We start from the raw sequence: 23428 nt of genomic DNA, 5'->3' as shown, positions 1-23428 counted from the left end.
TAAGAGCAACCCCTCCGCTCGCCTTCCGAGGTGTTCCGCCGCGGCGGGACAAAACGCGCGGCACCCAGGAGAGACGGACGGGACTGCACCTCTTTGTTGGAATTAATAGCGTTATGGGGATGCTGAAGAGGGGACATTTGGCATTATGGGATGCGGTTCTGTTTAACGGGGAATTAATGACACGGTTGCACGCGGATAATTGGGGTCCGTGTCCGTGGACTCTTCACGTCCGGACGAAGCGATGAGTTTCCTGGCGGAGGCTGCAGGTACGGGGCGAGCGGGAGGAACGGAGTTATCCCTGGGGTACGGATACTTTTGGAGGTACCCGCAGTCGCTGCAGGCCCGTCCGTGTCACCGCGGGCTCGGCACGCCGGCGATGCCAGTGCCGCCGGGTTTCACGGAGCGACGAACGGGGCATGGCTGGGAGGGGAGAAGGTGCCACGGGGCGCGGGATGGGGAGTGAGCGGGGCGCTCAGCCCCAAGACCCGGGACCATCGGTGGCGGCGGCCCGGTGCCTCCGGCCCCGGGGGAGGGTGGTGCCCGCGACAGGGTGCCAGGGGCCCCGGGACCGGGACCGGGACCGGGACCGGGGCCGGGCGGCAGGTGGGGCCGCGGGCAGGTGGGGCGGGCGCCGGGGAGGGCGGGGGGGAGGCGGAGGCGGCGGCGGCAGAGCGGAGCCCCGCGGGCTGCGGGGAGGGCGGCCGCGAGTATTATGGGATGGCTGGCTGGACCGTGGCTCCCGGCGACTATTATGGGATGCCTGCCTGGGCGCGCGCGCGCGGGGGGGGGGGGGTGGGGGGTGGAGGTGACTATTATGGGATGTGCGCCCGGGGTGTGACTATTATGGGATGTTCTGGGGGGGTTACTACAGTGTGGCCCCTTTCTCCCCCTCCCCGGGCAGGAGGGACGTGCTTATTATGGGATGGCAGGCCGGGCGGCGCGCGTGCGGGCGAGGGGCCGCGCCGCGGGGGGCGCCCTGCCCCGGCGCGGGGTCCTGTGCGGGGGGGGAGTATTATGGGATGCCGGAGAGAAGGGGTGCGAGTGTGGGGCGTATTATGGGATGTTTCTCCGCGGGGGGGGGGAGGTGGGGGGGGCGCGTATTATGGGATGTTCCCGGCGGGAGGGGTTATTATTATGGGATGCCGGGCCGGGCAGTGAGTGGGAAGTTCTGAGGGGAGGGCGAGTATTATGGGATGTCTCGGGTGGGGGTGGTTGCTGAGGGGACGGAGGCGGGGCCTGTTGCCGGGGTCCCATGGCATATTATGGGATGGAGGCGGGAGAGGGGCGGGGCCTGGCCGGGTTTTTTCCCCTTTAAGAGGCGGTGCCGGGGCGGGAGCCATTTTCCCTTCAGCAGCAGCAGCAGCAGCGGCGGCGGTGGCGAGACGGGAGCCGGGGTCTGGAGCCGGGTGAGGAGCCGGGAGGGGACGGGCACGGGCACGGTTTTCCGCCGCCTCTCGGGGCGTCCCTGCAGGCGGGCGCCCCGTCAGCCCCCCTCCACCCCCCGGCCGCAGCTTCCCGCGGGGCCGCGCTGTCCCCCTGCCCGGGCGACCGCAGGACGTTTCCCTCCCTTCCCCCCCCCCCCGGCACCGCGCCGGGCAGCGGCCGCCCCGTCGGTCCCCGCAGCCCCGGCCGGCGCCCGCCCGCTCGTCCCCGGGCAGGAGAGGCGGCCCCCGGCCGCATGCGAGCCGGACTTCCCCGGCCCCGCCCCGCGGCCCCGACCGGGCGACCGTGCCCCGCCGAGGCACTGCCCCCTCCCGCCGCCCCCGCCCTGCGCCGCGCAGCCCCGCTCCGGGCGGGGGCGCGGGTGCGGCGGGCAGCGGGGCTGCCGGCGCCGCCGAGCCCGCCCTGCCTTTTGTGTGGGGCCGGCGGAGGAGGAGGAGGAAGGCGCTGACCTGCCTCTCCGTGTCAGCCCGCGGCCGGCGAGTCGGGGGGCAGCGGCCGCTACCCGCCCTACCGGCTCCGTGCCCCGCTGACAGCGGCCCCGGGGTCTCGGGTGGGAAGCCCGGCTGCCAGCCCTGCCGTGCCGCCTTCTCCCCGCCCGAGGGAGGCATCGCCGGGGGCAGCCGGCTGCGGAGGACGGGAGAGTTTTCCCATAGGAAGGTGTTTTGGCTGCCTGGCGAGGGATGAGTTGCTGGCTCGGTTTAAAATCCGGTGCCTCCAAAGCCTACTTCATCCCCGATGAGGTGTCTAAGCTGATACTTGCTGCCCGTGTTGCCGTTTTCTGTAGGCTCCGAACCCGGTGAAGTTGCTGCCTAAGCTTTCTCAGGGATCCTCTTGGTAGCACTATTGCTTGGGAAAACGGGAGTTCAGGTCTGCTCTAACTTTCTCTTTTTTTTTTCTTTTCAATGAAGTACTGGCTTGACTGGCAAGAAGACGGCGCCCTGTGTAAGCCCAGGCCTCCCCCGGTTTGGAGGACATGGCGTCAGGCATTGGATCTCCGTCGCCGTGCTCAGGGGGCAGCGATGACGACGAGATGGAGATCCTGTTGAACAATGCCATCCCTCAGCATCCAGGTACACGGAGCCCGCAGGGCGCGCGCGTGGCACGGGGGTAACGCCGGTCTTCCACTGAATATGCGAAATACATGATGTGCTGAGAAATTGTCTTTTTGTTGTTGTTTTTTTTTTTTTTCGCTACGAGTCACGCATCCGTGTTTGATTTTTGGTATCCGAGGGTTACTCCAAATTGCGAGGCTCGCGGCTTCGTGTCAGGTGGAGCCGACTCCGTTCCAAGCCGTCGCAGGTTGTCGGGGCCGGTGCTTTGAGGAGGTGCGAGGGGTGGAGGCAGCACCCGCTTCCGATGGGGTCCCCGAATGCCTGCGAGGTCCGAGTTTCGGGAATGGGGAGAGGGGAGGTGGGTAGGATGCGAAAGGGAAGGATGCCTGGCTTGCTTTCATCTGGGAACTCAGACCGGCTGACGTCCAGGGCAAACTGCCCCGGGCTGTTGTGTGACCCACTTTCCTTCATCACCACACCCAATTATTGAGGTTTCTGGTGGTTCTTGCTGCGTGCTCACCTTTGCTGTCTTGTAGTCTTTGTACCTTGCCTTCTCCTTTGTGTTTGCATCCTCATCATCAGCGTGAGACTTGAGTTAGACACCTGGCTGTTCTTCTGGCTTGGGTTTTTTTGTTGCTGCTGCTGGTGGTGACTTGGTCTGTGGACCTACGTCTGGATTCTTTGCTTCCTTGTGAAAAGGAGTGATGTAGATCCTGATGCGTTGGGTTGTAAGACAAGTTTGAGTTTCCCTGCTAACTCATGCTGTAGTGTTGTGGTGTCCTATGAGAAAGCGTTGCAACTGGAGAGTGGTGGTGTGGGCTTTTGGGGGTCTTGTTTGGTGTTTTTATTAAGCTTTGACCCCAGGGTTTTGTACCACCTCCGAAAATCTCAGGCAGAAGTGGACTGTCAGTAAGCCTTGTAAGGAAAACAGTGGTGAGGAAAAACTGTTAAAATCCCTGCAAACTGCAGAGCTTTGGGTGTAATCCGTTGGAAAGGATGGGACATTAGAGGCCGTAAGTCAGAGGTGGGATCCCTGAAGGACCAGGCGTTGCAGGACTGTGGGAATGAAGAGAAATCCATGGGTTGGGAATACGGCAAGGACCAGGCGCAGGGCTCCAGCTTCCAGGAGCTCCACCTCTGCCGTTTCACCCCTGGCTGCGGTAGCGCCTCTGACCTGTGCCTTCCTCCATCCTGCCCAGCTCCTGTGGTCAGGAGGCCATTTTCCCTTGGAGGGAGAAGGAGTGACTGTGGCTGTGGGCGGGGCGGCGGGGACGGGCGGCTGGCCGGGCTGCTCCACGGCCTGCCGCAAAGGGAAGGGCTGGCCGGCCAGGGAAGGGGGTGCACGGGTGGCACCGCGTGGTGGTGGGGGGGCTGGCGTGCCTGCCCCTGGCTGGGCGGTGGGGCTGCTCGCCGTTGGTGCTGGGAGGGAAGGGGTTGGTTGGGGAAGGTTGCGTCAAATCCAGATGGGAATAGGGTTGCCAAGTAGCAACTTTCCTATGGAGGAAGAGGAGGTCGTGGCTTAGTGGCCTGTGTTTTGCATGCGGCTGTAGGATGCTCTGAACTGCTAAAGAGATTAGATGCTTGTGGGTTTCCTTCCTGGAGACCCGTGGACTGAAAGAGCATCCCGGTCGGGTTCTCAGATGTATTCCCTGTGTTGTCTCCTTTAGATGTGGATGCTCATCTATGCTCTTTCCTCTTCTCCTTGGGTTATGGCAAGCTTCTGGTCCTCGGGATCTGAGCGCATCTCTGTTTGGAGAAGGAGTGTTGTGGGAGTAGGTGGTGTTGGGGAAGGGGGAAAAGTGTGCAGTGGTAGCTTGTGATGCGATTACCTGGTATCTGTTGTGAACAGTAACAAAGTAAGGGCTTGGAAACACTTGTGTCTCTGCAAGTGGAGCGATCCCTGTGAGAAAGGAGCTCTGCTGGTAGGACACGTGTGGGGGTTGATGAATGAGATGTCTTACCTCTTCCCCTCCAGAGCCTGAAGAAGAGCCAGAAGAAGAGCTTCTGTCAGAGGCTGACACACCCAAAATCAAGAAGAAAAAGAAGCCCAAGAAACTAAAGGAACCCAAAGTGCCCAAGCTCAGCAAGCGTCAGAAGAAGGAGGTAGGGAAAAGGATGCCTAAGGTCACGCTATAAAATATGGATCTGTGGGGTGAGGGTGCTTACTGCTGGCCTGTGCCAGCAATCCTTGGCATGAACCCTCTAGAGCTTGGGGAGAGTGTGGCATTTAGTGCTTATCCAGGGTGTCTTCTCACAGCTGCCTGATCTTCTCTCTCTCTCCCTCTCCAGCTGGGGGACAGCTCCGGTGAGGGGAATGAGTTTGTGGAGGAAGAAGAGGAGGTTCTGCGCTCTGACAGTGAGGGCAGTGACTACACTCCTGGGAAGAAGAAAAAGAAGAAATTAGGGCCCAAGAAGGAAAAGAAAAACAAAGCCAAGCGCAAGGAGGAGGAGGAAGAAGAGGAAGAAGATGATGACTCAAAGGTGAGAAGCTACCCTGCTGGCTGACTGCTTGCTCCTCATTCCCATGTATCTGATTTTGGGGGTCGTTGTGCTCTCCTTTTGTGATGGCACATGGAGTTGGGGCTGTTTAGTCTCTTCTTCCTCAACTTGACTGTTTTTCCACATTGCATTCCTTCACCTCTTCTGCCTTAAACATTTAGAACGTATATATATAGAGGGCAGATTTAGGTTAGATATAAGAAAGAAATTCTTTACATTGAGTGTGGTGAGGCACTGGCACAGGTTGCCTGGAGAAGCTGTGGCTGCCCCATCCCTGGAAGTGTTCAAGGCCAGGCTGGATGAGGCTTTGGGCAACCTGGTGTAGTGGAGGGTGTCCCTGCCCATGGCAGGGGGGTTGGAACTAGATGATCTTTAAGGTCCTTTCCAACCCTAACTATTCTATGATTCTATATAGAATCCAAAGACTTTTCCCACCTCCACTGGTGTTCTGTTGAGGCAGTGTCCCATGGCAGTCACAATTGGACAGGAGAGGGGAAAATATCCTCCGGTCCTGACCTGTTGGGTCATCTGTAAATGTGTGAAAGTTCTGCTCTTTCCTACATCAGAACTAGAGCTTTTTTCTCAGAGTTGCTGCGATTCTCTTTGCACAGGAGCCGAAGTCATCTGCTCAGCTCCTGGAAGACTGGGGCATGGAGGATATCGATCATATCTTCACAGAGGAGGATTACCGCACGCTCACCAACTACAAAGCTTTCAGCCAGTTTGTCAGGTGAACTGCAAGCCTGCGCTTGGAAGGACTCTGGAGCAAAAAAAAGAGATGGGACAAGGACTAGGTTCCTGGTTTTTGGAACCTCAAGGCTCATTAGAGACACTAGTGTCCTACTTAGAGCAAAAACTGAAGCGACAGGAAAATAATTGATCCGCACCTTTTTGGTTTCGGTGATCGAGGTGATGCAAGTCCTCGCTCCCAGCCCCCTTTCTTCCCTAGTATGCTAAATTCCTTTTCACTTTCCAAGCCCCTGAGCATTTGCATCCACCACAGCGTGAAGGATGGGAGTGGAGAGATTCACTGGCTGTTCAGATCAGAGATTAGAAAGGAATGTAGTCTGAGATGGAGGTGGTGATAGGGGTGGCAGCGGGGAGGAATAACAATCTGGATCTCAGGGTGGTTCGGTAACTCTTCCTTCCTTAACTGTACGCAGGCCACTTATTGCAGCCAAGAACCCTAAGATAGCAGTCTCGAAGATGATGATGGTACTGGGAGCCAAATGGAGGGAGTTTAGCACAAACAACCCCTTCAAGGGAAGTTCAGGTGCATCCGTGGCAGCTGCTGCAGCCGCAGCTGTTGCAGTAGTGGAGAGCATGGTGACGAACGTGGATGCTGTCCTGCCGCAGCCCCCCGTAGATGTGCCACTCAGGAAAGCCAAGACAAAGGAGGGCAAAGGTGAGATGAAGAACCTGGTGGGATGGCAGAGGGTGAGGGGTGTCAAGGCAGTAGTCCTTCTGACTCACAGGTTCCTCCGTTGGCAGGACCCAACGCCCGGCGGAAGCCGAAGGGCAGCCCTCGTATTCCCGACATCAAGAAACCTAAAACAAAGAAGGTGGCACCTTTGAAAATCAAACTGGGAGGATTTGGCTCCAAGCGTAAAAGATCATCCGTAAGTGACGCTCCCTCCTTGACCTTCTGAGGAGGAGGTGATGACGTGCTGGGATCCGTGTCTGACTGCTGCCCCCGGCACGCACGCCTGAGTAGCATAGCTTTTTTTTTTTCCTTACCTCCTTCAGAGTGAAGATGATGATCTGGATGTGGAGTCAGACTTCGATGATGCCAGCATCAACAGCTACTCTGTTTCAGATGGATCTACGAGCCGTAGTAGCCGCAGTCGAAAAAAACTCAAAGCTGGGAAAAAGAAGAAGAAAGGTACTGGTGCTTGCTGTCAGTTGGAGACAGGCTGGGTGTACAGAACGATTAGAGGAGTGTCTGTGCGGAATCGGGACGTTTAACAGCATACTTGAGGGAGGAGAATTCTTCGTGAAGGAAGAACCTGCTACTATTTTTCATAAGGAAAAGGTGCTCAGGAGTTTTTTCTGCCTTTGGTAGGGGACAGATGTAGTGCTGAGTTTTTCCTGGCATCAGCTACACCTCAAATTTAAGGGATGAGTAGAGGCACAAAGGGGCTTGTTTTACTGCTGTTCCAGCTCTTGCTCCCTGCCCTGTTTACCTACATAGACAGGGCAAGAGATTTGGATTCTGGATCTGCGTATTACTACGTAAAGGACTTGGGAGTGCTGGTTGATGAGAAGCTCAACATGAGCCGGCACCGTGCGCTGGCAGCCCAGAAAGCCAACCGTGTCCTGGGCTGCATCCCAGAGCAGTGTGGGCAGCAGGGCGAGGGAGGGGATTCTGCCCCTCTGCTCTGCTCTCCTGAGACCCCCCTGCAGTGCTGCGTTCAGCTCTGGGGTCCCCAACATCAGAAGGACATGGAGCTGCTGGAGCGGGTCCAGAGGAGGCCACGGAGATGATCCAAGGGCTGGAGCACCTGTGCTATGGAGACAGGCTGGGAGAGTTGGGGCTGTTCAGCCTGGAGAAGGCTCCGAGGTGATCTTATAGCAGCCTTCCAGTACCTAAAGGGGCTACAAGAAAGCTGGAGAGGGGCTTTGGACAAGGGTGTGTAGTGACAGGACACGGGGCAATGGCTTTAAACTGAAGGAGGGGAGATTTAGATTAGGGATAAGGAAGAAATTCTTCCCTCTGAGGGTGCTGAGGCACCGGAACAGGTTGCTCAGAGAAGCTGTGGCTTCCCCATCCCTGCAAATGTTCCAGGCCAGGCTGGATGAGGCTTTGGGCAACCTGGTGTAGTGGAGGGTGTCCCTGCCCATGGCAGGGGGGTTGGAACTGGATGATCTTTGAGGCCCCTTCCATGATTTAGCCTGTTGCGAGAGGGCCCTCCCTTGCTGTAGGAAGCCTGTACCTTTGGCTTATACTGCTGTAACTCCTCACTACCTTCTGCAGGTGAGGAGGACTCCACCGTGGCTGTGGATGGCTATGAGACTGATCACCAGGACTACTGTGAGGTGTGCCAGCAGGGAGGAGAAATTATACTATGTGATACCTGCCCTCGTGCCTACCACATGGTTTGCCTGGACCCAGACATGGAGAAAGCCCCCGAGGGCAAATGGAGCTGCCCACACTGTGTGAGTTCTGGATTCCCCCAAACTGTTCAGGAGATCGTGGAGTGGGACATCAAGTGACTTGGGGCTGCTCTTCTGCAGTAATAAAATAATCACAAATGTGTGACTTTTCCCTCCCCTGTAGGAAAAAGAGGGCATTCAGTGGGAAGCAAAGGAGGATAACTCTGAAGGTGAAGAAATCCTGGAGGACGTTGTGGGGGATGCCGAGGAAGAGGATGACCACCATATGGAGTTCTGTAGAGTCTGCAAGGATGGAGGAGAGCTGCTGTGCTGTGATGCCTGTCCTTCCTCCTACCACATCCACTGTCTGAATCCCCCGTTGCCAGAGATTCCCAATGGAGAGTGGCTGTGTCCTCGCTGCACCGTGAGTTTCTGCTGGTACCGTTCTAATTGCAACAAGCGATGATCAATCTGATCCCTTTGGATCATCGTATTTTCCCAGAAACACTTAGTCCTGTGAAGACACTCTCTCCTCTCACACACTTTTGTGGGAGAACATCGCAGCCTGGCTTTTCGTGGCTGGATTGTGCCTTGTCCATGGACTGCTTTCTCCAGACAACAGGAAGGACGGGGATACAGCCACTGAGTCTCCTGAAGTTTGCCCATGTGCAGAGTGGTTGGGGCAGCTTTGGATCCAGGATGCCAAGGCTCAGTTTTCTTGGATCCTTTATGTATGTAGAGCAGGAGAATGAGTGCAAGCAAATTCAGTGCTTTAAAAAAAAAAAAAAACAACCAAAACCCAAACATTTAAAACTGATGCTGAGCCAAACAGGTGTGTTTTTGCACTGCAGGCTCTGTCTTAGTAGATGGTTGGCAGAAACATCACGCTTTTCCAGGAAGTTCTTGAAATGATTATAAATGGTGTTGGGTACTTTCATTAGGTGATAAGGACTTTTAAGATGGTGAACAAAAAAAATGCTTCAGGATGTGTCCCTGTGCTGGGCCAAGAGTTCTACAGCAAAATATTTTTCTGTACGAACTTTCATTGGAGTTTTGGCCGGATAGACTAGTGGGCTTGTCCATCTTGATAATTTCTGTGGTTCATGTAGAATTTCTGAATTGATATGGCCTTAGGGAGACAATTAAATGGAGATACTGGGTTCAGTTTGGGGTTTATCAGTCCTAGAAAGAAAGACAAACTGGAGAAAGCTCAGAGAAATGCTGGAGATAAGGGGATGAAAGCCTCCAAGCCCAAAAAGCAAATTCCATCTGTGTAGTAAAGCTGTAGCTAGGGAAGAGAAATGTGACTCTAAGTTTCTACTCCTCAGCACTTGTGTGTTAGAGTACGCAGACACTCTGATGTAACAAGCTCTGTTTAACTCTTCAGTGCCCAGCTTTGAAAGGAAAGGTGCAGAAGATCTTGATCTGGAAATGGGGTCAGCCACCGGTTGGCCCCCCACCCCCACGTCCACCCGATGCAGACCCTAATGCTCCTCCCCCTAAGCCTCTGGAGGGCCGTCCCGAAAGGCAGTTCTTTGTCAAATGGCAGGGTATGTCCTACTGGCACTGCTCGTGGGTGTCGGAGTTGCAGGTGAGTGGAGGACTCGTAAGGGTGGATAGTTGGGGGGAGATGTTTTTGAGGAAGAAACACTTATTAACTGTTCCTGTCGTGACTCCAGCTGGAGCTGCACTGCCAGGTCATGTTTCGAAACTATCAACGCAAAAATGATATGGATGAGCCCCCCTCCGGGGATTTTGGAGGGGAAGAGGAGAAGAGTCGAAAGAGAAAGAACAAGGACCCGAAATACGCCGAGATGGAGGAGCGCTTCTATCGATACGGGATCAAGCCCGAGTGGATGATGATCCACAGGATCCTTAATCATAGGTAGGGGAAGTAGCAAAGAGGATTTCCAACAAAAGGAGGAAAGGCTAGGGCTAAGGTAGAGTCAGTGAGCTAAACTGCAACATGACTGGGGGAAACAGTGGGACTTTTGGTATGACAAACATTGTTGTTCTGCTTCTGCTGCTTCATTAAGGATCCTTCCCCTCCCTCCCATTTGAGTGGATTGGGTGAATACTGTCATTTCACTGTGCTTAAGACTTGCTGGTTTCTTCTGCAGTGTGGATAAGAAGGGGAATGTCCACTATTTGATTAAATGGAGAGACCTACCCTATGACCAGGCATCCTGGGAAAGTGAAGACGTGGATATCCAAGATTATGACCTCTACAAGCAAGCCTACTGGAATCACAGGTAAGACAAGTATCTAGAGGTTGTGTGCCCTTCCCTTCCCTCGAGAGAAAATACTGGAGTATGTCAGCCCCAGCACTGGCTGGATTAATACACGGAGAGAGCCAAGAAGCATCTTCTTGTTGCTGGCTCCTTATTCCTTTGGGCAGGGACCTTGTACCTCTCCACCAGTTCATGAAGGTTCCAGCCTTGTACCCTTGAGCCTGTTTGAGTTGGGTGATCACCCTCTTACCCTTTGCAATAGTTTTCCCTTGATCTGTTACAAAAGCCATTAAACTTGCACCTTCTTGGAACTGTCTCTGCACAGGGAGCTGATGAGAGGTGAAGAGGGCAGGCCTGGTAAGAAGTTAAAGAAAGTGAAGATGCGGAAACTGGAAAGGCCCCCTGAGACTCCCACAGTAGATGTAAGTGACTGTTTACTGCTGAGGAGCTGTTGGGTGAGAGACTGGCTGGCTCTTGGTGAAGTTTTTTGAGTTTGGTTTTATTTTTGGAGGGGGGAAAAAAAAAAAAGCTTTTTGATGCGTATCTTTTGACCATTTGGGAATTTTTGTCTGGTGCCTAGTCTGGTTGTCACCTGTGAAGTCTCATCTGTGCTGGGGAATATATGGGTGACTGGGAAAGGAGTCTTGGTAGCTGCCTAGCTAAGGTAAAGGATCTCAACTCTTCCTTCTTTCCACTGTAGCCAACAGTAAAATATGACCGGCAACCAGAGTACCTGGATGTCACAGGGGGAACCTTGCATCCCTACCAACTGGAAGGACTGAACTGGCTGCGCTTCTCTTGGGCCCAGGGCACAGATACCATCCTGGCAGATGAAATGGGTCTGGGCAAGACGGTGCAGACAGCTGTGTTCCTATATTCTCTGTACAAAGAGGTGAGAGCTGGGAGATCCCTACCCAGGGAAATCCTGCCTGTTTTAAGGGTCCCATTCATCTAACGCTCTTACGGGCTCTCTTACATAGGGCCATTCAAAGGGTCCCTTCTTGGTGAGCGCCCCGCTGTCCACCATCATCAACTGGGAACGAGAATTTGAGATGTGGGCCCCAGACATGTACGTGGTGACTTACGTCGGGGACAAAGACAGCCGGGCCATCATCCGTGAGAACGAGTTCACTTTTGAGGACAACGCCATACGTGGAGGCAAAAAAGCATCCAGAATGAAGGTAGGGAACGCTGCGGTAACGCAAGCCTGAGCCGAACGGAGCTTTCAGCAGCTGAGATCCAAACACACTGATGTCCCTGGAACTGAGCAGACTTGTAGTTTCCAAAGGGAAGTAATGGCAAACTGATGCCTAGTGGGTGTTTAGACTCCTGCTCTAGACTGTTCAAACACCAGGCTGAACTATTTCAGTGCTGGAAAAGGAGTTGACGAAAGTAATGCTGACCATAGGCAAGTCCCTGCCTCTCTTCTGCTTAATCTCTGAAGTCGTGCATCATTTCTACAGATGTAAGTTGATGTCAGAATTGCTGTCGTATGAAAAGACAAACATACAAAAGTAGGAACTTTTTAATCTCTCTGAGGAACTGGCTGACAGTGAGGCCATACCTACACATCTGAGAAACTGCATTCTGTGCCCAGGCAGGCCTGAAGAGCCTGATCTAGGTGGCTGGTTTTCGTAGAACTTAGTGATCCTAGTGAAAGCAAGATGGGAATTAAAGCTTTTCCAGAGGCAGAAATAGACAGGACCCCTTTGCTTCCCTTGAAATTGAACTGTGTTAAGTACTAACAGTAATTTAAAGTTCCATGATAGACTACTTATCTCTCTTTAAGTCTTAACTCTTTCATGAGCCACTCTTCACCAAATCTTACTTCCCTAATACGCCTCTATTTGCTGCTTATTTGTTAAACTTCTCGGTTACAATATCTGGCAACTGTCCAGAAGTAGGAGGTACTGGGGGGGTGTCGGAGAGACTTATGTGTTAAGAAAGTAGTGGGGGTTTAAAAGGCTGGAATGGTTTGAGGAGCGTTTTGAATCTTGTGACAGGAAACTGTGGATGTGAAAACTGGTTGGGTTTTTTTTTTGATGTGCTGTTTGCCCAGGGCTCATCAGAATAACTTGATGGAGAAGGAAACCCATCTGCCTTGTCGTGGGGCATTCCCCTGTCCCGTTACCATGTCCATCCTTTTCCTTTGCAGAAGGAAGCTGCTGTGAAGTTCCACGTGCTTCTCACCTCCTATGAACTGATCACAATTGACATGGCCATTTTAGGCTCGATTGACTGGGCCTGTCTCATCGTGGATGAAGCTCACAGGCTGAAGAACAATCAGTCTAAGGTACAGAGAAGCCTTATAAGAAGTTGATAAGGTTTATAGGCATGTGTTGCAGGAGGGAATGAGTAGAGAATGCTCAGAAGATTAGATAGCACTAAGTTTGTCTACCAACTCTTAGTCATTTGTTCAGTAGTAAATTTGATGCATTATTAGAAAAAAAAAAAACCCACAACAACAAACCCCAAATAAAACAGCCTTTATTTGGAGATTGATTATCATTGGTAACAACTTCACTTCTGTACGTATCGCTGATTAAACCAGCTTCCTCTCTGGGTGATGGGGCAGTTGGTGTACGCTGGAAAATAGAACAACCTGGATGTCATCATTGCTCTCGAATACAGACTAGCTTCTCTGAAAGCAGATCATGTATTTGCACCACCTCTTCTCTGGAAAGGTCTGCCATACTGGGCATAAAACAAACTGCATGAGCACCATTACCTGCTTCCAGAGTAGGCTTGCTCTCTGCATTCACCTAGCTATATAGCAGAACAAATCAGATGTTGTGGAAGTGAGACAGGTGGGCAGAGGTGTTCAGAAATGCCTGGGTAGATGCTGAAAGCCCTATAGCTGCTTTTCTGTGAGGCTGCACCTTAGCTAAGCTTGTTTGAATTCAATAGACTTAACTGTACTTCCTTAATCCAGCCCCTCCCTAAACCCTTGTGCCTTAATTCTGGTATTGATTTGTCTGTCTTCAGCTGGGTTCTGGTGCTCAGCACGCTGAAAACAATTGTTACGGGAAATCTGGTTTTATAGGCTCTTGGAGACTGTGGAAGACAAAATTGCCTCTTGATTATTTCTTTTTTTGTTTGCTTAAATGGCTTTATCTTTTTGGATCTTGGTGTGAGGCATCTTTGAGACGTCACAGCTGTGCTTACGGTCCACTTTCCAGATCTTTTTTTGTTGTAGGCACTAAGGCTGAATGCTGTTCAATGCTTAGCGTTGAGATTACTGAAGGTAGTAATGAATGATGTTAATATTTATTAATTGAAAGAGGCTGTAAAGGCTTGAGATCACACTATGACTAATAGCTGCAATTGGTTATCCACCAAGACCCTTAAATCTACCTTTTTCTAGAGCAGTTTCCTGTCCTGTAAGGACAGCTTCAGGTATTTGGCTGCAAGACAAGTCACTCGTTTCTTGACAGACTGGTTATCTACCGAAGTTTTGCTGATATAATAAATAACTTCCATATTTGAGTCCAAAATGAGAACGTTTTTTTGACTATGATTATGTAGAAAGATAAATCCCCATGGAGCCACTAGAAGGATCCTTCTGGCGTGGTAACCAAAACATAAGTGGTGGTGGATTTCTCCTTTGACTTTTTTTTATATTTGTTTGCCAGCTAGTGCAAGCTACTTTCATTAAATTTGATCTTGTATCATGCTAAGTGTAAAATAAGCAAAGAAATGGCCAAGCTTGTAGATAAATTACTACTTTATTGTAAATATGTGCTGGTGAACATGGTACACTTGTGCTTTTCGGTTCAGTATCTTAACTACTCACTCCCTCTGTCTGGAATTACTTCATTGTTGTGAAAACCAGCACGAATTACCTTGAAGACACATTGGCAAACCCTTAGCTGTGTCTCTCCTCTGCTTGCTCAGAGCTCTGGAACATGGCCAGGATTGATACGAACAGGAAGAATGGCGTAGCTATTTCTAGAATTCTCAAGGCAGAGTAGTTGTAAGGATGTGGAACGCGAATTTAGCAAGAAAAAGTACATCGTCTAGCCGCCTGGAAATGAGGGGTGGTCTGAGAGAGCTTGTAACTTAAAAAAAACAACGGAAACCTGTCAGCACCTGAGGGCTTGTAGGACTTGTGGTCACGTTTTAGATATGCAGAACAATAATCCACATGAGATCAGTCCAGTGACCCTGCCTGGAACATGAACTACTTGGAGATCTTGTCCAAACAGCTGATGTGATCTAAATTGAACTCTAGCTTGGTGTCAACTTTTTTTTTTCTAGGAGAAATTGTTTTTTTTTGTAGGCCTATGACTTAAAATAAGCCTTTGACATGTTTGTGTTTTATTTTGTTCTCATTTCTTCCCTGCTCTCTACTTCCCAGTTCTTCCGTGTGCTGAATGGTTACTCCCTCCAGCATAAGCTGCTGCTTACAGGAACTCCCCTGCAGAACAACCTGGAAGAACTGTTCCACCTACTGAACTTCCTGACACCAGAGAGATTCCAGTATGTCTGGCAGTACAAGTCATCCTGCCTGTCTTGTCACTCCTATCCCTTTCTTAATTTTTTTTTTTCCTCTTTTTCTTTTGTGGCTTTTGCTGAGTGTCTGTTTCTCTGCAGTAACTTGGAGGGCTTCCTAGAAGAATTTGCAGATATTGCCAAGGAAGACCAGATCAAGAAGCTGCACGACATGCTGGGTCCACACATGCTGAGGCGTCTCAAAGCTGATGTCTTCAAGAATATGCCCTCTAAGACTGAACTCATCGTCAGAGTGGAGTTGAGCCCCATGCAGAAGTGAGTGTGAGGGTGAAGGGAGTACCTGCTGTTGAGCTACTGTTGCTCTGTTCTGCTGTTTCAAAGAGGATGCTGAAACAGCCTCATCCTCACTGTAGGGCTTTCCACACAGTGGACAGGAGGAAGATTTCCTGCCGCCACTATAGCAGAGAGGACTAACCCTGAGCTCTGATGTAAGGGATAAAGAGACGGTGAACGCAGAGCCTAGGTAGCTGGCAGGTATTGCCAGGAACTGGGCAGAGTTTAGCAAGAGAGTACGTTAAGTTGTTCTCATGAGGAGCCTCTGAGTTGTGGTTGTTTGTGTTTTGGTTTTTTTGGCTTTTTCAGGAAATATTATAAATACATTTTGACAAGAAACTTTGAGGCACTGAATGCACGAGGTGGTGGTAACCAAGTCTCCTTGCTCAACGTTGTTATGGATCTGAAGAAGTGCTGTAACCACCCCTACCTCTTCCCTGTGGCTGCTATGGTACGTCCAGTCACTTTTCTGTAGAGGCAAATTCCTTCCTGGCATCCTTTCCGTAGCAAAGTGTGGCAGGGTTCCCCTTCCTCTCTCTCTGCTTCTGTGGTTTTTTCATCTTGTCTTTGTGGAGACCCAGCGTGCTGGAAGGCCTTTGCTTTGCCTGTGTCTTTGTGTGACAGGTAGGAGCTATCTTGTGACTCATGCAAGATGGTGAAGACAGTAAGAGTAAGGACTAAGTCAGAAAGAAAGAGGAGAGCATCTAGGAGTCGAATTGCAAGAGAAGAGGGGCACAGGATGTTTCATATAAGTAGTGCTACATGTTTATGGTTGTGCCCAGCTAAATGACCAGACGTGAGTCAGCATCTGATGGACACAGCTAGGGACTAAGACCAAGCTACATCCCTTTCCCCACCCTTGACTCCCCTTCTTTTATCTTTTTTCTTCTCAGGAAGCTCCAAAAATGCCAAATGGCATGTATGATGGTAGTGCTCTTATTCGAGCCTCTGGAAAGCTGTTGCTGCTCCAGAAGATGTTAAAGAACCTCAAGGAAGGAGGTCACAGGGTGCTCATATTCTCTCAGGTATATGGGGAAAAACCTTAAGGCTGGGAATTATTTTTCTGAGAAAGGAGCCTGTCGATCTGCTGTCTCCGTGTCCCTCACTCTTTTGTGTTGGTGTTTCTCTGATATGCAGATGACTAAAATGTTGGACCTCCTAGAAGACTTTTTGGAACACGAAGGGTACAAATACGAGCGGATTGATGGGGGAATCACGGGGAACATGCGTCAGGAGGCTATTGATCGCTTCAATGGTACGGAATCTCCTGCTCTTCCTTTGCGAAATGAAAACTCTTGTCTTGTACGTGCTTAGTGGTCAACATGGGGTGGTTGTGGCCCAAGTCTTCCGTCGCTCCCCCGAAATCTTAAATTAGTAGTGATTTGCCCCTGAGGTGATGTGGGTTAAATACAAATCCTTGTTTGAGTAATGCACTCTCCCTTGATTGTTACTTTTGTTCTCTCCTTCCATCTAAGCTCCTGGTGCTCAGCAGTTCTGCTTTCTGCTTTCAACTCGAGCTGGGGGTCTTGGTATTAACTTGGCCACAGCAGATACTGTGATTATCTATGATTCAGACTGGAACCCCCACAATGACATCCAGGTAAGTCTGAATGAGACTACTCACCGTGGAGTAATCCTGAGGGAAGAGGGGGAACGAAATGATCAGGAGGAGTGGAGGAATGTGAGACTTCCCCTCTAGAAATATGCAAAATTAGAGCAGTGAGGATGGGTAGATATGGGAAGTGAAATAGTGGAGGGTTCTTCCAGGGCCTAGCCTTCTCTAAGGTTAAGAGCAAACACGAAGGCAACTGGGAAACTTGTGGAGGTAGGCGGGGTGTATCAGACTACGACTTGTGTAGCTCTAGACTGTTCTGAGCACATCTCTTTTCTAGGCCTTCAGTCGTGCCCACAGAATTGGACAGAACAAGAAAGTGATGATATACCGCTTTGTGACAAGGGCCTCAGTGGAGGAGCGTATCACTCAGGTGGCCAAGAAGAAAATGATGCTAACTCATCTGGTAGTGAGACCAGGGTTGGGCTCCAAGACAGGCTCCATGTCCAAACAGGAACTTGATGACATTCTCAAATTTGGCACTGAAGAGCTCTTCAAGGATGAGGCTACTGAGGGGGGTGAGTGCCTGGGAGTAGAACTGGAGGAGCTGGGAAGGTCTGGCTCCTTGTTTAGTGAGCGACTGTAGGCACAGTGCTGGTGAGAGCTCTACAGAGAGGTCTAGGGTGCTGTTCCCTTTCCTAGTCCCCGGAGATCCACGCAGCAACTGTGCCTGTGCTCTTCCCTCAACAGGGGACAACAAAGAAGGTGAGGACAGCAGTGTCATCCACTATGATGACAAAGCAATTGAGCGTCTGTTGGATCGGAACCAGGATGAAACGGAAGATACAGAACTTCAGGGCATGAATGAGTATCTCAGCTCCTTCAAGGTGGCCCAGTATGTGGTTCGTGAAGAGGAGATGGGGGTGAGTATGAGGTGGACGTCAGCTAGTTATCTTCTGGATGACAGAGGATCAATTAAGCAAATGGAGCTCTGATGCTTTTGAGGGCAAGCAGGCGTGTGTATCTCCTCAGACAGGGTAGGACTCGGAGCAAAGGGCTCTAAATTTAACCTCTCTGGCAGGAAGAAGAGGAGGTTGAACGGGAGATCATCAAGCAGGAGGAGTCAGTGGATCCTGATTACTGGGAGAAACTGCTGCGACACCATTATGAACAGCAACAGGAGGATCTGGCCAGGAATCTGGGCAAGGGCAAACGTATTCGCAAGCAGGTCAACTACAACGACGGCTCGCAGGAGGACAGAGGTACAAATCCACGGGAGCCTGAGGGAGAAATGGGTGTAAGTATATGTTGCTGGGAAGTAACGGAGTAGCGTCTCAGGCTCACGTGCTGTTTTTCTTTCAGACTGGCAGGATGACCAGTCAGATAATCAGTCAGACTATTCGGTTGCTTCTGAAGAAGGAGATGAGGACTTTGATGAGAGGTCTGAAGGTAAGTTCTGGTGAAGCCAGGGTTCCCAGGTCGCTTTCTCTGCGCGTGGGGACAGCTGGGACTCGATTTTGGGCGATGTAGACGCGTTGTGCTGTTCTGCCAGGGAAATATTGACACGACAATATGCTGTGCGTTGTCTCTCCTCCTTAGCTGCCTTTCTCTCTTCAGCAGCTCGTCGGCCTAGCCGCAAAGGCCTGAGAAATGATAAGGATAAGCCTCTGCCTCCCTTACTTGCCCGTGTGGGAGGGAACATTGAGGTCAGTAGTATCCGGGTAGGTGTTGGCGTCCTAGCTGCTTCTGCGTGGCTCTTGCCATATCTGTCTGTCTCTTCCTCCGTTCCAGGTCTTGGGTTTCAATGCCCGCCAGCGGAAAGCCTTCCTCAACGCTATCATGCGCTATGGAATGCCACCTCAGGATGCCTTCACCACTCAGTGGCTTGTTCGGGACCTCCGTGGCAAGTCAGAGAAAGAGTTCAAGTGAGTCTGCGTTAGGCAGGGGTGGAAGACTGGCAGCATCTAGTCCCCTTGGGGAAGAGTGGGAATGGGGACTTCTCTGGCCATTCCTTAGAGACTACGTTTCCTTAATGTGTCAGTCGATTCTGTGTGGAAGAATGAAGTATAGGGTGGGAGAGTCTAGGGGCTTGGTCCTAGTCCTCTCCCTTGGGCTTGACGTGTCAGTCACCAAAAGCCAAATGCTTTTAGAGGAGAAGCATGGCCATGCAAGCATGTGATGAATATTCTCCCTGAGTCCTTTTTGGGCTTATGGTTGCTCCTGGCTCAAGACTCCGAGTCGGTTGTGTGTCCTTGATGTACATAGTAATTCTGTCAGGAAATTCCTGGAGCCTGGAACCCCAGAACTTACGTCACTATGGGTTAGGGGTCTCGGGGTGATCTCCCTTATGTGTTGAAGCGATCTGATAATGCAGGTCTGCAGCTAACTGGGTTTGTAGTCTAATTGCTTGTCCCCTAACGGCTCCAGGGCCTACGTCTCGCTGTTCATGCGCCATTTGTGTGAACCTGGAGCTGATGGTGCGGAGACTTTCGCAGACGGGGTCCCACGGGAAGGTCTTTCTCGACAGCACGTCCTTACCCGCATTGGGGTCATGTCACTTATACGCAAAAAGGTAGGTGCCTAGCGGGGTGTTGTAGCCTTCCCTCTCTGTACAACTGGTAGACACTGGGGTCCTAAGCTAGCGAGGGACCTCTTCTTTCACACCTGTCTTTGTTGGGTGCCGAGTGGTCTGTCTCTTCTGGTTTGAAGACGAGCTTTGTGCAACTCCTCTGATTTTGTCTTTCCCTCCCTTATGCAGGTGCAGGAATTTGAGCATGTGAACGGCCGCTGGAGTATGCCAGAACTGGCAGAGATAGAGGAGAACAAGAAACTTTCACAGCCAAGCTCGCCCTCTCCCAAAACTCCAACTCCTTCGACACCAGGGGATACGCAGCCAAACACGCCTGCCCCTGTCCCTCCACCTGGTGAGAGCTCCCCTCTTGTACAGTCCTGCGTCCTGACCTCATCCTGGCTGTTCCCCTCGCCAGAGCTGTGGTGGTGGGGTCTGGGGGTGGACGCAGATCAACTCGCCTCTCACGTTAGGAGGGCTGCCAAAGACATGTGCAAGCCCTTAAAGGCAAGAGAGGACACTCGTTTTCCTTGGATGAGCTGACATCAGCGAGAAGCCCAGCATTTGTAGTGGGCAGAAAAGGGCGGGGGGATCATCTTGAGTGATACTGGTCCCATTTTGATGGGTCTGATCTCTAGGAGCAAAGGAGATGTGTGCTTGATAACAGTGAGGGGAAGACCTTACTGATGGCTTCTCTTCTTTTGTCTGCTGTGCTGCTCTGGGGTGGGGAATACACAGAAGAAGGAGTAAAAGTAGAAGAAGGAGCCAGTGCTAAGGAGCAAGGAGAGCCATCTGAACCGGAGAAGGAGCTCAGTGCCCCTGCTACTGAAACAGAGGTCCCTATGGAGGTGAGTGGTGGGTTGCTCGTTTGCCTTGTGCCATTGCAAATATCTCTGCTCCTGCCCCCTCTGCTGTGTCGTTCAGCTGCTGAGACGGGCGAGTTCTTGGAAGGTAGTTCTCAAGTCCTCAGAACTGGCCTGACAGTTTTGTGCATCTTTGTTTTCCAAACTGCTGTGACTGTTTTCTGTTTTCCATGCCCTGCTTTGTCTCGCTGCTCACTGGTTTCTGTCCTCAGCAGTGTGCCCAGCCTGTGGAGACACCGCCACAGGAAGCAAAATCCCCAGTGAACCCCACAGAAGCGGATGAGAAAAAAGTAGAGGAACCAGAGGTGAAAGAAAGACCAGATGAGCCAATGGAAGTGGAAAGCAAAGGTATCTCCAGGGAGGTGGTTTAATACCTTGAACAGCAGTGAACCCCCCTTCCTCCTCAAATAGTGGTTTCCTAAAGCTGCATCTCTGCTTCAGCACTTCATCCTAAAGAAAGAGGTGTGACTGTAGACAGTCAGCAGGACTGTTCCAGGACTTTGAGCAAGGAGTTAGGGAACTCTGTACTAGGTTTCACAGGCTGAAGAGCAAAACCTTGAACTTGTCAGCTACATCTCCTGTTCCCCTTCTCTCCTGCAGCTGATGTGGAGAAAGTAGAAGACAGAGCGCCTATTGAGAATCCCCCTGAACCTCCTATAATCACTCTGGATGAGAAAGGTGGGTCATGATAATTCCATTCTCTTCCTTTAACCCCTCTCCTGCAAGGATTCCTTGTGAGTCCAACTTGCTGTGGTACCTGCTGTGTGCACAGATGAGAAAAAGGATGATGATAAGAGAGATGTGGTGATGCTGCAGAATGGAGAGATGCTGAAAGAGTCAGTAGACGAAAGGCACAAGAAGGCAGTGAAACAACGCTTCATGTTCAACATAGCAGACGGTGGCTTCACTGGTATGAGAAGTCTGTGTGCTTGAACTCGTTTGCACGCCTCTGCTCGTTTTGGTGAAAACTTCACACTCTTTTGGTGTCTCTTGCCCTTCCAGAACTGCACTCCCTGTGGCAGAACGAAGAGCGGGCTGCCACTGTCACAAAGAAGACCTACGAGATCTGGCATCGGCGTCACGACTACTGGCTTCTGGCGGGGATTATCAAGTATCCTTAACTGGCCAGACCGGTTCTCTCCCCTTGCACGTAACCCCTCACGGTGAAGGTGACCGTCCTGGGTCTGAGCGGAGTGTGATAAGCGAGCGTGTGCTTTATCAAAGTCTGTCACAAGAATGAAAGTGATGGTGGGAGGAGGAGTTTCCTGCCAGCATAGTTAAGACTCAGCAGGACATAGTTCTCATTCCTTTTCCTTGGCTCCTGTTCCTGCCCTCTCTGCACCCCCTTTCCGCCCCCCTCTTGGGAACTGTGTCTGCCTGGGCTGTGTATTCCCTTGTTCTCGCTGCCTTTGTTTGCCTGAGCTCATCCCATCTCAGTCATGGCTATGCCCGTTGGCAGGATATTCAGAATGATCCGCGTTACGCCATCCTCAATGAGCCCTTCAAGGGTGAGATGAACAGGGGTAACTTCCTGGAAATAAAGAATAAGTTCTTGGCAAGGAGGTTTAAGGTAAGGATTTCTCTTTGGTGATAAGTGCCTTTCAGCCAGCTGGACCTCAGAAGGAGAGGCTGCTGGTTTTGAGTTTCCACTAAGAAAGTGAAGGCTTCTGCAGTGCTTTTTGTTTTTGGGGGGTAAAAAAGCAGCAGTGTGCCTCGGGATCACAGAGGAGCTCCATGCTAGGAGCCATTGACTCTAAAAGTGGTACTGGGGAGCTTGGGCTGATCAGTTCTGCACTAACAGGATTCAGCTTGATTTCTCCAAACATCCCTGACATGCTTAACAACAGATTTTTAGCCTCTTCCTATAAGTAGCATGGGATACTTCTCACTCCGGTTCAAAAAGAAAGCTATACCCCCTGTGTTTCATACAGAAAAAGTAAAATAGCAAACAACTTGGTCTTTTTAAAAAGAATCTGAGGAGGAATAAGAATTCTGGAGGATTTATTAAACTTCTAGTCTTCTCTTAAGCTGGATGTAGCCTAGTTTTCTTGTGTGCCTGGCCTAGCTTAACGGAGCCCATTGGTGATGTTCAGGCTTTACTCAAGGTAAACCCAAGTGAAAGGAGGCTTTGCTGCAGAATCCCACCTCATGAGATAGTGGAGAACTGGGTCAGGAGGGACCTGGGGTGCAAACAGGCTGCTTTCCAGGCAACTGCTGGAAGACTTTTCTTCATTGCTGCCCTGTCTTGCAGCTCCTGGAGCAGGCCCTGGTGATCGAGGAGCAGCTGCGGCGAGCTGCCTACCTGAACATGTCAGAAGACCCATCCCACCCGTCTATGGCTCTGAACACGCGTTTCGCAGAGGTGGAGTGCCTGGCTGAGAGCCATCAGCACCTCTCCAAGGAGTCCATGGCTGGGAATAAGCCAGCCAACGCTGTGCTGCACAAAGGTAACGCAGTGCGTTACGCGAAGGTGGGCCAGGTGTTCAGCACCGCCGTCCCCTCCGGTCTCTTCCCTGTGGGGTGTCCCTTTGCCCTCTGAACAGATGTCCCTTCCTCTTCCAGTTCTGAAGCAGCTGGAGGAGCTGCTGAGTGACATGAAGGCAGACGTGACCCGTTTGCCTGCCACCATCGCCCGGATCCCACCTGTGGCCGTGCGCCTCCAGATGTCGGAGCGCAACATCCTCAGCCGGCTGGCCAACCGCAGCAGCGAGCCGCCTCCGCCGCCGCCTCCCCAGCAAGTACGGACCCTCTCCCTTTCCCTGGGGGGAGCAGGGGCTCCAGGGGGAACTGCCCTGGTCACACGTGTTTTGGACAGACAGTATCAGTCTTGTACGAACAAGATGAGTGTTTGAGTGTACAATGTTCTCCTAAAGAGCCTCACAGGGTCTATCCCATTCTATCCCACCCCATCCCATCCTAGCTGACTCTACCCTATCCAGGCTGTGAGAGCCTGCGAGCATCAAACCATGGAAAATTCATCACTTCTGAGCTTTTTGGAGAATAGAGAGCCACTGAAGCCTAGCGGAGCCCTTTACCTCTCCCATCCCTGTTCATGGCAGCTGATTCCTGGACTACTCCTTACTGTTTTCTCCTGGGATGTCTGCCATTAGACAACCCAAGTGTCTGTTGACCACCACTGACTCACATCATCTTCTCTCTCCCTGCAGGTGGCCCAGCAGCAGTGAGTCCCTGGCCCAGTGCTGTTGACCTCTCGGCCAAGCTGAAGTGACCCCCCCACCCCACCCCCTTCACACTCTACCCCTCTGCCTGACATTCCTGACTGGGTGCTGTTTCCCTCTATGGAAGCTGCCGTGCAGGTCTCTGGGAGGAGGAGGAGGAAC

The 23428-nt window shown here is 51.7% G+C and overlaps 1 protein-coding gene and 1 non-coding gene across 2 annotated transcripts; both read left to right on the top strand.

Annotated features, from left to right (window-relative positions):
* The first annotated feature begins 1374 nt into the window (after positions 1-1374).
* CHD4 (chromodomain helicase DNA binding protein 4) lies at positions 1375-23319 on the top strand. Its single transcript, XM_086616677.1, has 40 exons — positions 1375-1406; positions 2352-2513; positions 4471-4598; positions 4785-4976; positions 5606-5724; positions 6158-6399; positions 6486-6613; positions 6741-6876; positions 7969-8150; positions 8272-8511; positions 9475-9678; positions 9767-9972; positions 10208-10339; positions 10644-10740; positions 11019-11210; positions 11299-11499; positions 12474-12611; positions 14676-14797; positions 14912-15085; positions 15413-15554; positions 15997-16128; positions 16241-16358; positions 16579-16703; positions 16996-17233; positions 17406-17578; positions 17737-17917; positions 18018-18104; positions 18276-18361; positions 18447-18580; positions 19083-19227; positions 19414-19579; positions 19963-20072; positions 20300-20435; positions 20688-20765; positions 20860-20997; positions 21090-21198; positions 21525-21657; positions 22339-22534; positions 22650-22825; positions 23255-23319. Exons 2-40 carry the CDS (start codon positions 2417-2419, stop codon positions 23270-23272), a joined length of 5751 nt encoding a protein of 1916 aa, XP_086472803.1. The 5' UTR covers positions 1375-1406; positions 2352-2416; the 3' UTR covers positions 23273-23319.
* LOC147529340 (small Cajal body-specific RNA 11) lies at positions 19607-19746 on the top strand. Its single transcript, XR_015222698.1, has one exon.
* Positions 23320-23428: the final 109 nt, after the last annotated feature.

Source organism: Tauraco erythrolophus, chromosome 1, assembly GCF_009769465.1.
Source record: "Tauraco erythrolophus isolate bTauEry1 chromosome 1, bTauEry1.pri, whole genome shotgun sequence".
NCBI classification, from domain to species: Eukaryota; Metazoa; Chordata; class Aves; order Musophagiformes; family Musophagidae; genus Tauraco; species Tauraco erythrolophus.
The sequence above is the reverse complement of the archived record's forward strand: the minus strand, read 5'-3'. Positions and strand labels throughout refer to the sequence as shown.